Here is a 13,930-nt window from a genome sequence, read left to right on the forward strand (position 1 = left end):
TACATATGTTCTGTTTCCTAACTAGAATATAATTTACTGGAAAATTTTCAGTAATTTCCAGTAATATTTAAGTAATATTAATATATGATATATTAATATATTGATTAATATATAATAATATTTCAGTAATATTTTTTCTCTCCTCCCTTACCCACATGATTTTACTGGTATAGTGGATTTCCAATCAAGAAATTCCCTCCACCAATTCAAATAGTCAACTTTATTTAAAGTCTTAAGACAGATGCCTGAAGCACCTATTAGTTAAGTGACTTGCTCAGGATCACACAGTTAGAAAATGTCAAAGGTGGGTCTTAAACTGAGGTCTTCCTGACTGATGCTAACTCTCTATCCATTCCACAAAAGTGCCTGCCTCTCTCTCTCTTTAAAAACAAAACAAAAGCCCATCTTTCAATAATGTAAAGTACTGTATTCTACACAATGTAGACATTCAGTCTTTTTGTTCCGCGCCCACTAATATTCTCATTTTTATGACAAAACGCTGCAGAACTGAATTACCTCTAGGATACTCCTCATTGCCTTCTCCTCTTCCAATTCTCTTCTTAGTTTTTCCAGTTCCTTCCTAAAAAACAAAAACTTTATAGGTGTGTGTAGAAGTGAAAATGGCCATCTGTTGATATCTGCACATTTTAAATTTCTTTTCCAAATTCTTAAATATCAATTGAAAGATTTTTAAAACGGAAAAATTAATACTAAAAATTTAAAATATGACCAAACTTTTTAATAACAAAATTAAAGAAAAATAAAAAATAAATTCTTAGGAAGTTTGAATGAAGTTTATAAATTCAGCTAATATTGTCTTCTTCACTTGATCTGCCAGCACAATTCATAATCAGTGCTGGGAAAGGTCAGTGATATTCCCACATGCATATATTCAGCATAGATCAAATATTTTCTGTTTCACAAGACTGTAAATATGTAATAGATTTTAGTGCAAAGTTCAAGAAAACATCATACCATCAGTACATCTACCACACTAGGGCAAATTTTTAACTAGGAGCAAGTAACTTTTAGTGGTCTAAGCTAAGTACTCCTTTACGATACTCATATAACCAACACTGATAATTTTTAAAAGACAAAACATGATAAATTTCTGGTTGAGGTCCTTACAAACTTTGCAACTCAAATGTGCCTAAATATATAAAACAGTAGAGGAAAAAGGCAAGACTATATCAATAAAACATAACTGTAGTTTAAACTATATAAAGGAAAATTCCATACAACTACCAATTCATACACACATACACACAAATGCATATATAATATGTATATGTGTGTATATACACACACATATATATGGATGCAATGTTATATGTGTATATATACATGTATACACACATACACATATGTACATATACACATACACATACACATATATGGATGCACCTTCCCCTCAAGACTGATAACTCAATTCAGTGTGGGGATAAGACTGAGGTTTTGAAAGTTAAGCTTGCAGGATATAAACTCTGACATATTACAAGCTGGAAAGACTTTGAAGACAGAATAGTGATGGACTTTCTAAGGCCAGCCTAGTTAATCTGGAGGAGGTCAATCATCAGGTGAAGAATTTTCTCCATTACTGAAAATAATTATGAGCATATTTTTAAGGTACTGGAGTTGCAAACTACCTTGGTGGAAGACAATTATATTCATATAGGTGAAATTACAGATCCTGGAAGTATGATGAGTATATATATATATGTATATATATGTATATATATATATATATATATATATGATGGTTGTTCTTAAAATAATAAAAATGGCCTGAATTTACTGATTTAAAGCTGACTCTCCTTATCTCACCTAGGTTGAGAGCTCAGCCACCCCTCACAGGTCTGCTGGTTTGTACAGAAGCTTTGATCTACTTCATCTCTGACTTGGGTCCATTTGCTACGCCTAAGCAGCCTGGTGGGGGAGAGGGGGGAGGCCCTCCCCCATTCATAGAAGCTTACCATACTGGTGCTAGACTTACTATAGACACCTAATTCTTCAATCCTAGGAAAGCTCAGAACTCCTGAACTCAAGAAATGCAGAATTTTCAACCTGTCCAGGACCAGGACTCCAAGCATGTGTCACCAGGTCAGGCCAGATTTTATTAACAAAACATGTGAGAAATCCAAATCTACAAAACAGGAGTTCCTAAACTTTTAAAATTACCATATATTTATATACTTATTTTTGTAATAATGTATAAAATCTAGGATTTCTCTCTCAAGGTGTCAAATAGGCTCAAAAAAGATGTCTGACACTTTATGACCCATGCGGAGGTTTTTGGCAAAGATACTGGAGTGATTAGCCATTTCATTCTCTAGATCATTTTACAAATGCGGAAACTGAGTCAGACAAGATTAAGTAACATGCATAGGGTCACACAGCTAGTAAGTATCTGAGGCCAAATTTGAACTCAGGAAGATAAGTCTTCCTGACTCCAGACTGTATCCACTGTGAAAGCCAACTGCCCCATCATTCAGCTAGTAAGCATTTATTAAACTACTACATGTTGAGCATATTTTATAAATTAGTGTTGCATAGTTTATACTACAAATTTTTCAGCTCCTCAAACATGGTGTTTTTAAACTGTACAAGTCCTTCTTCCTTCCACAGTAGGACACATAAAAATTATCAAGAAGAATCAACGTCACATTTTGAGATAGTTTTTACAATGCACACTAGAAGAAAATTCTCTCAACATGACTTATGAAAAATAAATTGAGTAAGAAACTTTTAGTATCTAAAGAAAAGTAACTCTTCTAAGTAAATAACACTTGATAAATTTTATACCAGGATAGCTAGGTGGCACAGTGAATAGGGCACTAAGTTTGGAGTCAGAAAGATTCATCTTCATGAGTTCAAATACAGACTCAGACATTTACTAGCTATGTGACCCTAGACAGGTCACTTAACCCTGTTTGCCTCAGTTCTTCATTTGTAAAATGAGCTGAAGAAGGAAATGGCAAACCACTCCAGTACCCAAGCCAAGAACATCCCAAATGGGGTCACAAAGAGTTTGACAAGACTGAAACAACTGAATAACAACAAATTTTATACAGAATATCACCTGAAGTTATAGATAAATATATCTCCTTTCTAATAAAATATTACTGAGAATGATTTCCCAAAAGGATTGTAGTTCAATTCAGAAGGAGGCAATCATTGTTTAAATTTTCCATTCCCTTCAAAAGCACACTTTACTCGTTAATTACATAGAGACAACCTACAAATAACCAAAACAAAATTTTGTTTTAGAATTCTGTTGATGTGGAATAGCATTAGAAAGAAGTGGTTTGAGTATGTATTGAATTATATGTAAATGTTCTCTTACAGGGATAAAATATTCTAACCTACTTTTAGAGGCTATATAAATGAAGGCATAGATTATATGTTCTTCTAGCTCTGACATAGCATGAATCTCAATGCCCAAAGAGAAAAAAGCAAGACTTACCCATGTTCCCTTTTGATTACTTCTACAACATTCAATAAGTCAAAAACCAGTAACCTGAGATCATCTATCAAGCTTTTCTTCCCATCATCAATTTCTCCTTTTGATTTGTTATTCATTGAATTAACGAAATTTTTTCTAGATGAAGGTGAAGCTGTTGAAGTATACACAGATGTCTGAAAAGGAAAATACAAATTTAGCAAAACTTTATCATGCAACAACTATTTTAAAATCCATGTGGAAAGCAGTAAGCTAATTGTGTAAAGCGGGGTGGGTTGTCTAGAGAAATGATATGAAACTTCTGGGAGTGAAGCCATGAATAGGAAACACTATAGTTGACCTCTCTCAATATTCCCCTCAAAACAACTTTAAAATGAGACCTCAAATTGAATTCTAGAGCAGCAAAGCCAACAAAAGAATGGGGTGACAGATTTTTCTAGACTAAGGTAAGTTATAAGGGCAAAGAGAGAGGTCTGTTACACTGGTATTGGGGATAGCCCAGAACCCATAAGGCTGCAAGATCAGCTCTGGGTCTCAGAGGCAGCATTAGCAACAGCAGTAATTTCAGGAGGTCCCAAGCCAACTGTGATAAGGGGATCAGGTAGTTGGTAAGAAAGAGATTATATGGGATATTTGTGCTAGTTCCAGACACAGGACCAGGGCTGTTTGGCAACTCCATTTTCTATATCAACTTCTGCATCATAGTTCCAACCTAGAGAGGAACACTTTGGGTCACAACGGAGCAGGGGTCCTTGAGGAACAGTATCACTGTAGTCACTAAAGAGTAGTATGGCTTGTGCCTTGCAAGGGATCAGGGGGTGTTCTTGGGTAAGGACCAAAGAGCAGACCAGGAGAGCAATGTTCATATCTCTCCCCAGATCACACCACCTTAAAAGCACTGAAAGCTCTGAAGTCCCCAGAACTAGGTCTGAAAACAGCAGTGTGAAAAAAAAAAAAAAAACTGAAGCTTGGGATAATGCACCTGTACCCTCATCCCAGAAACAGAGTTCAATTTTTTAAAAAAGTTCAAAGTCAAGAAATAGGCTGAAAAAATAAGCAAATAACAACAACAAAAACCTGACCATAAGAAGCTACTATAGTAACAGGAGAGAGCAAGACACAAATTTAGAAGAAGAAAATGATGTCAAAACAGCCATGAGCAACCCCTCCCCAAAAGAAAAAATGTGCATTGGACACAGGCTCAACAAGAATCTCTGGGAAAGTAAAAAATTATTTTCAAAATCAAATCAAATAAACACACATATATCCACATTATAAAATAAACCCACATAAATCAATCAACATTTCTATACATCACCAACAAAAACATGCAAGAAGATATAATAAGAGATACCCCATTTAAAACAGCTATAAAATGTATAAAATACCAGGGAATATAGTTGCCAAGACAAAGCCAGGAAATATGTGAACATAATTACAAAACACTTTTTTATACGAGTAAAGGCATATTTAAATAGTTAGAGAAATAGTAAGTGTTCATGGGTGGGCAGAGCCAATATAATAAAAACAAGAGTTTTACCCAAACTAATCTAGTTATTCAATGCCATCCCAGTTAAACTACCAAATATTATTTTATTGAGCTAGAAAAATAATAATAATTCATTTGGAAAAACAAAAGGTCAAGAATATCAAAGCAAGTAATGAAAAAATGTAAAGGAAGAAGGTTTAGCAGTACCAGATCTTTAACTATATTATTAGCCAGTAATTATCAAAACTATCAGGATACTGGCTAAGAAATAGAAAGGTAGATCAGCAGAATAGAGTAGACATACAATATATGAATGATTATAGTAACCTTGTATTTGGCAAATATAAAATACATATATATATATGTATATATATATATTTATGTATATGCTTATATAAAATATATTTATATAGACAGTTTCTTGGACAAAAGTCTCACATCTCAAACATGCCAAATTTATAAGAACATGATTCATTCATCAATTGAAAAATGGTCAAAGGATATGAATAGGTAGCTTTTTGATAAAAAAAAATCAAAGCTACATAGTCATATAAAAATGTTCTAAATTATTTCTTAGGGAGCTCATTCATGGCTTGTTCAAATTCTTTTTTTGAAAATATGGTTATTTTAAATAATCTATTCCCTCTTCTCTTAATCTGGCAATTTATATTTTTCAAATATTCATACATATCACTTAGATGGTCAGTCTTACTGGCATATCAATGGGTAAAATAGCTCCTAATAATTGCTTCAATTTCTTCTTTATTGGTGGTACATTTGTGCTTTAATTTTGGATTCTGGTAGTCTGTTTTTCTTCTTTCTGTTTTTAATCAAAGTAATCAATGGTTTATCTATTTTGTTGGGGTTTTTCTCATAAAACCAATTTCTGGTTTTATTGATTAGTTTTTTTTTAACTTTCAATTTTATTAATCCCTCTCTTAATTTTCACTATTTCCATTTTGGTGTTTAATTGAGGATTTTAAATGTTATTTTTCTAGTACTAATTTTATTGCATCCCTCAAATTTTGGTATGTTGTCTCATTGCTGTCATTCTCTTTAATGATTATTTATGTGATTTTTTTTCTTTGGCATAGTCATTTTTAGGATGAGATTCATTTCCAATTAATTTTTAATTTATGCTTGCACAGCTTTTTGTTGAATATAATTTTATTGCATTATGCTCTTAAAAGGGTGCATTTAATATTTCTACTTTTCTGCATTTAATTGTGAGTTTTTTATACTATAATGTATGGTCAGTATTTGTGAAGGTGCCTTATGTAACTCAGAAAAAGATATTCTCTTTCTCTTCTATTCTCTGATAAAGGACTCATTTGTCACATATATAGGGAATTGTGCCAAATTTATAAAAATAAGGGTCATTCCTCAATTTATAGATGATTAAAGGGTATGAAGAGGCAGTTTACAGAAGAAAAAAAAATCAAAGCTATCAATAGTCACATGAAAAAATGCTCTATATCAGTTGTTAAGCCATTTCAGTCATACCCAACTCTTTATGACCATATTTTATGGTTTTCTTAACAAAGATACTAGAGTGGTTTGCCATTACCTTCTCCAGCTCATTTTATAGATCAGGAAACTGAAACAAACAGGGTTTGGTGACCTGTCCAAGGTCACACAGCTAGCAAGTGTTTGATGCTGGATTTGACCTCAGGTCTTCCTGATTCCTGGCACATCACTGCCCCATCTAGTTGCCCCAGTAGTACAATACAGGAGTTCGAAAAAGCTCCTGTGATCCGTGTCTACATTAAGGGAAGCACAGTGTCCAAAATGAAAATCTTGCTATAATATGGCTTCATCAGAGCATGTGGAATACATAAGTTTCAGGACTGCTGGCTCTCTTGGTTGATTTCACTTTGGCTTTTTCAATTAAAAGAGAAAGGTTCAATGACTAGTGGTAGAGTTAGATCTGGAAATAACTGTGATGTAGAATCAAAAGACATCTATAAAACATTAATATAAAGGGATGAAAAAGTATATCTAAATATCTGTTTAATAAATTTTCTAGGATAAAATTCCTTGCATACAAGTGAGGATAATATAATTTTAAATGTTATAATTGAGAAGTTAAATATTCTGAGTTATTTCAATGAAAATATATTTTCACAAACGAAGGATATGTATTCTGATTAATAACAGCAACTAGCAAGAATACAGTGTTTTAAGATTTATAAAACATTTTACAAATATCATCTCATTTCAACATTACTATAATCCTGTGAGGTAGGTGCTATTATTAGACCCATTTTACAGAATAGGAAACTGAGGAAGGCAGAGGCTAAATGACTTGTCTAGAGTCACACAGTTAAGAAGTATATGAGGCCAGATTTGAACTCAGATTTTTCTAACTCTAGCTCCAGCACTATATCATTTAACTGTCTCTTAGCTTAAATAAGATGGAGAATAAATGCAGTGATTTTTTTTTTTTTGCTTTATGAAGGGCAGTTGGGGTTAAGTGACTTGTCCAAGGTCACATGGCTAGTTTTGTGTAAAGTATCTGAGGCCAGATTTGAACTCAGGTCCTCCTGACTTCAGGGCCAGTGCTCTATTCACTGTGCCACCTAATCTCCCCAATGTAGTGATTTTGAAGAAGAAATTAAAAAATCATTAAAGGGATTAAAAAGTTGGTTATATGAAGGTTTGGGTTTTTTTGCTTTTTGGAGAGGGGAAGGTAGGGCAATTGGGGTTAAATGACTTGCCCAAGGTCACACAGCTAGTTTGGTGTTAAGTGTCTGAGGTTACAATTGAACTCAGGTCCTCCTGACTCCAGGGCCGGTGCTCTATAAGAAAAGATTTTTTAAGGAAAAAAAGATGTTTTTATAACACTTAAAATAATGCTACTTACAAACAACTTTTTAGTAACATCACTTGTGAAAAACAGGATCTACTCATGCAAATAATCAAAGCAGCAGAGGTCAAAGGGCATTCTTTATATATAGTATAGCTTAGTTCCCATTCTTGCTTTTATCTTTGCAAATTATTCCCTGCTTTTATCTATTTAGATATAGCTAAGTGGCTCAGTGGAGAGAGTGCTGGAACTGGATTTGGAAGGACCTAAGTTCAAATTATAGCCTCTGGGACTTAACTAGCTGAATGACTCTGGGAATGTCATTGAATCTCTGTCTTCCTCAGTTTCCTTTATTTGTAAAATAGGGATATTATCTGTAAGTGCTATATAAATGCCAGCTATTATTATTTAGCAGAATTATTGGAATTCTCAATAATAATAATCAGAATAGTCAGAATGAACAAGTTTTATAATTTCCTTATGTTCTAAAGATTTGAATGTATAAACCTCCATGATTTAGAAAGAGTGCACAAAATATTCACATCAATTAGTGAATAACAACTACATGGTGAGGGCATATACACTTGTAGCAAGACTACTAATGAACACTCTTCTATTTTATCTTTGTAGTATAAACCTAAAGAGGATGAACTGGTTAAATATTTCCTTAAACCTTGAATCATTATGTCCGTTAGTTTACATTTGAAAGTTCATAGATCTCTTCATCCTATACAATGCACTATAATCAATCAAATCATAAACATTTATTAAGCACCTACTATATGCCAGACTACTGTTAGCCAGCTAAGGCAGGAAATGAGGTGGTTGAGGGGAATGATGACAGCCCAAATTCTTGCTTGCCTCCTCAAATCATCATGAGAACCAGAATTCATAGAATGTTTCTGCATGGGTCTGGGTTAAAGTCCCTTGTGTATTAGGTATGAATTATGAACACAGTAGGTCTGGTTTAGAACTCCAGAGAATCGTTGGGCTGGCTGGTAAGTGACCCTGACTTTGAGGGAAAGATGGCATTTTCACACTACATACTATACTGTTTAAGTAATAGACAGAAAATTGCATTTCTCAGCTCAGAGCCTCCTCATTTACAAGTTAGGGAGTTATGATATCACCGAGCAGAGCCTAGCTTGGGCAAGAGTGGGATCAAGAGAAAAATCAACACAGCAAGCTTAGAACAGAACCAATGAATGGCAGAAAAAGAAAAGAAACTCTTGACAATCATTTTGCTGTGGTTTGGCCTTGATCTCTTCCTTCTTTCCTGTGATATTTGGGAGTATCATGGGCCAATATTCCATGAAACAGCACTAGATGGGAGGGATCTTTCTGGGATCTCATGAAATAATATCATTTGGGTAGAAAACACAGACATTTCTGCCCTGGTCCCATCGGTGAGTGCTCCTATATTCTGATCTGTGGATATTGTTATTCAGTCCTTCAGTCACGTATGACTCTTCATGACCCCACATGGGGTTTTCTTGGAAGTGATACTAGAATAGTTTGCCATTTCCTTCTCCAGGATCTGTGGAGAGTCCTAAGATAAAAGCCACAATTTGGTCTGTGACTTGGAGACCCACCCAACAATGTGCCCAGATTGTAGAGGAATGCAGCCAGGTGGAAGAAGGCTCAGAATACCAGTTGATTCATTCATGTCTACCTCAGACTGGTCCAATTGCTTCTTGGGCAGCAGACTGGGTTACATAAGAGTGAGACTGGCTGTCAAAAGGGAAAGAATTCCTTCCAGAATTGTTTAAGTATAAGCTAGGGCTCTCGGAACTAATCCAGCTGTGCTATCCAAAAAGGCACAATTAGGCTGAGGCATATATAATTTGTCCAGTTTGGGCAGACATAATAAATGCCTTTCATAGGTCTGACTGAGGCATGGCCAGCAGGGATGAGGAAATAGAATGGGCAAGTCCTACGAGTGGCCAGAAAGGGGCTAACAGAGTGGTTAGGTAGCTGACAAAGAGTTTCCCCAAACAGAACACTAGAATGTGGGGCTCCAGGTTACTCAAGTCTACCTTTAGGAGTTTGGCTCTACACACTAAATCCAATTTGATGAAAGATCTTCTTTCCTCTGAGTTCAAGAGGGGAGTGGTTTATAACCACCTCAGGCAAATGAATGATTGGGAAATCACTTATTATCTACAAAGCATTGTGCAAAGAACTGGAACACATGGAAGGTAATGCCCCACTGGAACAATAACCAAGAGTGGGTATATCCTCAAAAAAGCAAGCAGACATAAGGAAAGAAGTTTAAGGAGATGAGTGGCAACTGGTTAATATCATTTGCTAGTTATCTCCTAACCAGGGACATGACTATATGAACACCAAAGGTTCACCTAGGCTGAGCTTTCAGGAAACCTCACTGAAGTGAGGGATTCCCATTAATGTCTGAATTATAGAAGGAATGATTGGGCACATAAAGTCATTTTCCTTTTAATGTGAATATTACCATTTGTCCACAGTTATTTTGGGATAGTTGTTCTAGCAAATGGCAGAAACAAAATCACAGTCTAAGAATGGGCCCTGGCACATGATATGCTTCTGGTAGGCATGGTCCTTGTAATAAAATAAGGAAAAGATCTTAACCGTGCCACAATAATATTTTCTACACTTCTGTTTTGGATGTTTTACTGTCTGATATTTATGGTTTTATACTTGGTCAGGTAGATTATATAAGGCATATAATGTATCTGAAAGGAAGTCTAGGGGGTCATAATAATATAGAGGGTGTTCCTAAAGTCTGGACACATAGAAAATGTCGTTAATTATGCATATTTTCAAGAAATGAAATGAATGAAATTTTCAATAACATTTTATTTAATTAGCATAAATTTTAGCCATGACAATTTCATAGGGAATAAAAGCTTTCATTAGCTATTGGGGACTGTTTTTCATATTAATTAGATTAATTTAGTTTAATTAATGAGATTTGCTATGTGTCTTCTATTTCTATGCCTTCCTATGAAATATTATTTATGCTAATTAAATAAAATGTTGCTGAAAATTTTGTTCATTTCATTTCTTGAAAATAGGCATAGTTAATGACATTTCCTGTATGTCCAGACTTTGGAACACCCTGAACATCACTGGTACAGGGTAAAATAGTAGTATTCTTCAGACTTCATCTCATTTACCATGGGATGGGGGGATGGACACAGCAATAATAGGCAGAGTAACTGAATTAATAGGTGTGACCAATAAAAATGTATGAAAGAACCTGTACCATCTTGCATGCATATTCATATATTTTCATATTTGCATATATCTTATTAACTCCTATTTGGCATATTCATAGATACATCAGGTTTTCTTCCTTTATATTGGTGAATTTGTAATAAGTGCCTGAGTACCTTGTCTACTGTTGAATATGTAGGAAATATAACTGTATAATCAAATGTCCCATAGAGTGGGCAATAGTTATTCTGCAGTCTTAGCAGAAATGGCCAGCTCTTGGTTAAATGTGGGCTATGGTATGTTCTGGATTCAGAACAAAAGGGATGTAGGGTGGCAAATTATTTCCTCTGCTTAAATATCAATAAATTATAGCTGGGTAAATTCCCCAAAAGTGAGCTTGTGTCTCACTCGTTTGAACCCCAAAATGAAAGGTGACCTACGCTACAGATATTTTAAAAACAATCTGGTTTCCTGGATGATGGTTTGAGAATGTCAAAGAACCTTTGAGGTGGCATGAAATTTAGAATTAGATCTAAGTCTAATCTCATTTTATAGAGGACAAAATGAGAGAAAAGCACTGATAAAACACTTGATGTGTGCAAAGCATTGATGATACGAAAAGAAAAAGATTCTCTTGCTCTCAAGGAGCTTACATTCTAATACAAAGAGACAATACACATAGGTTTCAAATGAGAAGACCCAGTGGTCCTCAGGGTGCTGCAAGGTAACACATCTTCTTCAGTGTCATTTCCATGAATAAAACTATATCAGTTTCTAATGTTGAACCACTTGACATTTGTGGAGAACTTTTCCAGGTCTTCTGAACTTGCAGCTGCTGAGAAGGGTCAGCAGTTTCCAGACTACATCTCTACAAGGGACGTTTCCCTAGACAATGGTTTCATGGAAGGCTGAAGCAGGGCTGGTGATATTGAGGAAGGGGTGTGTTGGGCTTACCTACCTTACAATGGCAGTTGGTCAGGAGCTGGCATAAGTGGTAGGCCCCTTCTCCATAGGGGTAACTCCCCTGCATGATGGCTGTAGTGGCCAGGCTAGAAGTAGAACCAGTGGTCAAATGTGAGGAGGCAAGATGGCGGAAAGAGTAGTGAATTCAGAATCAAAAGGACTTGGGGTAGGTTAAAGTTCCAGATCTGCTACTAACTACCTATGACCTTGAGCAAATCACCTGATCGAGCTGGATCTATAGTCTATAAATCTAAATGTCTCTATAATATATACCACTAATAAAGATAGCTGTCTTGAGTTGCTATTTATAACATGCTAACTTTTTCTTCTTTCATCCTCACAACAACCTGTGAGGTAAATGCTATTATTTTCCCCATTTTACTAAAGAAAATGAAAGAAAATGAGAGAAATTAAGTGACTTGCCTAATTGTCACAAATAGAATAAAACAGCCTCTGCTCTCAAGAAGCTTGGCAATCTTGGGAGGGGTGGGGAATGGGAGGTGGTGCAACATGTACATATATGTGTATGTATGTTTTATACATACAAAAGTAATACAAGGTAATTTTGAGAGAGAGAACTTTAGCAGCTTAGGGGTGGAATCCAAAAAGGCTTCATGTAGAAAGTGCTATTTTGACCTGAGTTTTGGAGGAAGCCAGGGATTCTAAGAAAGAATATGAGAACATTCCAGGCATGAGGGACACCTTGCACAAAAGAACAAAGACGGAAAATAGAGTATCACATGTGAAGACTAGTAGGACTGTATGGCTAGACCATAAAGGGAATAAGGAAAAGAAACATGTAAGACTGGAAAGAGAGGAATAGGTTGTGAAGAGCTTTCAGTGCCCATTACACGTTACTTTATATTTTATCCTAAAAATAACAAGTAATCATAGAGTTGACTGGCTAAAAGAGGGTGAGATATGCTTAGATTTGCACTTAAGAAAAAAATAACTTTAGTAGCTGTGGGGAAAATGGAGTAGAGAGAGACTTTAGGCAGGGAGACCAAATGGGACATTATTCTAGTAGTCCCAATGAGAGGTGATCTGAATGAAGGTGGTAGCTTTGAGTAGAGAAAGGGATGAATAGAGTATGGATGGTGTACAAGTGTGGATTTGACAAATGACTGGATATAGGAGGTGAGGAATTTAAGATGGCACTGAGAGACTGGAAGAGAATGGAAAAATGGTGGTAAGTCTTGACAGGACTCAGGAAAGTGCAGAAGAGAGTGTGTTTTGGGGGGAAAAGATGAGTGCTTTAGAAATGATGAGCATTGGGATGGCTAGGTGGCACAGTGAATAGAGCACTGGCCCTGGAGTCAGGAGGACCTGAGTTCAAATCCAGCCTCAGACACAATACAAAAACTAGCCGTGTGACCTCGGGCAAGTCATTTAACACCAATTGCCCTCCAAAAAGCAAAATAATAATAATAATAATAATAATAATAATAATGAGCATGCAGCCACTGAGAAGAGGCCATTAAACTTGCATCTAAAAAATTGTTAGTAATTTTCGACAAATTTAACTGAGATTTAAGTGAGAATGGAAGCTAGATTGCAGAGGTTTAGAAGAGAGTTATAGGAAAGGGAATATTCTGCAGAAGGCTTTTTCATAGAAGTTGGCTGAGAAAGGGAAGAGACAGTAATTAGCAGGGATGGTAGGATCTAATGAAGTTTTGTTTGTTAAAGAATGGGGGTGATGTAGGCATGTTTGTAGGCAGCAGGGAAGGAAAGAATCTGAAGGTAGAAATTGAAGATTAGAGAGAATAAGAAAGAGAAGAGATGATAGTGGAGGCAATCTGCTGGAGATGATAGGTGAGGATGGGATTAAGGGAATATGTAGAAAGATTGGTCTTGGTTGAAAAAAAAACTTGAACTAAAAAGGAGGAAATTGTAGGGGGGTGATGTCAAGTGATTTTGAGATAAGGAGAAGGAGCTAAGATACCTAGCAACTAAGGTAAAATCAGAGGTGGGTGTGATATAAACTTCAAGTCTAGCACTCTCTACATCATTTCGCCCC

General features: G+C 35.6%; 1 protein-coding gene across 3 annotated transcripts in view; it reads right to left on the reverse strand.

Annotated features, from left to right (window-relative positions):
* CD2AP (CD2 associated protein) overlaps positions 1 to 13,930 on the reverse strand; it is a 167,760-nt gene that overhangs the window by 5,755 nt on the left and 148,075 nt on the right. For all 3 annotated transcript variants that reach the window (XM_069065803.1, XM_069065802.1, XM_069065804.1), the window contains 2 exons: positions 3,464 to 3,636; positions 517 to 580 (listed from right to left, as the gene is read on the reverse strand). In XM_069065803.1, the coding sequence (XP_068921904.1) occupies positions 517 to 580; positions 3,464 to 3,636 (237 nt within the window). The remainder of the gene's footprint in view (positions 1 to 516; positions 581 to 3,463; positions 3,637 to 13,930) is intronic.

This window comes from Petaurus breviceps, unplaced genomic scaffold, assembly GCF_028583685.1.
Source record: "Petaurus breviceps papuanus isolate PSGF00001 unplaced genomic scaffold, PetGlider_PUasm1.0 90701, whole genome shotgun sequence".
Classification (NCBI taxonomy): Eukaryota; Metazoa; Chordata; class Mammalia; order Diprotodontia; family Petauridae; genus Petaurus; species Petaurus breviceps.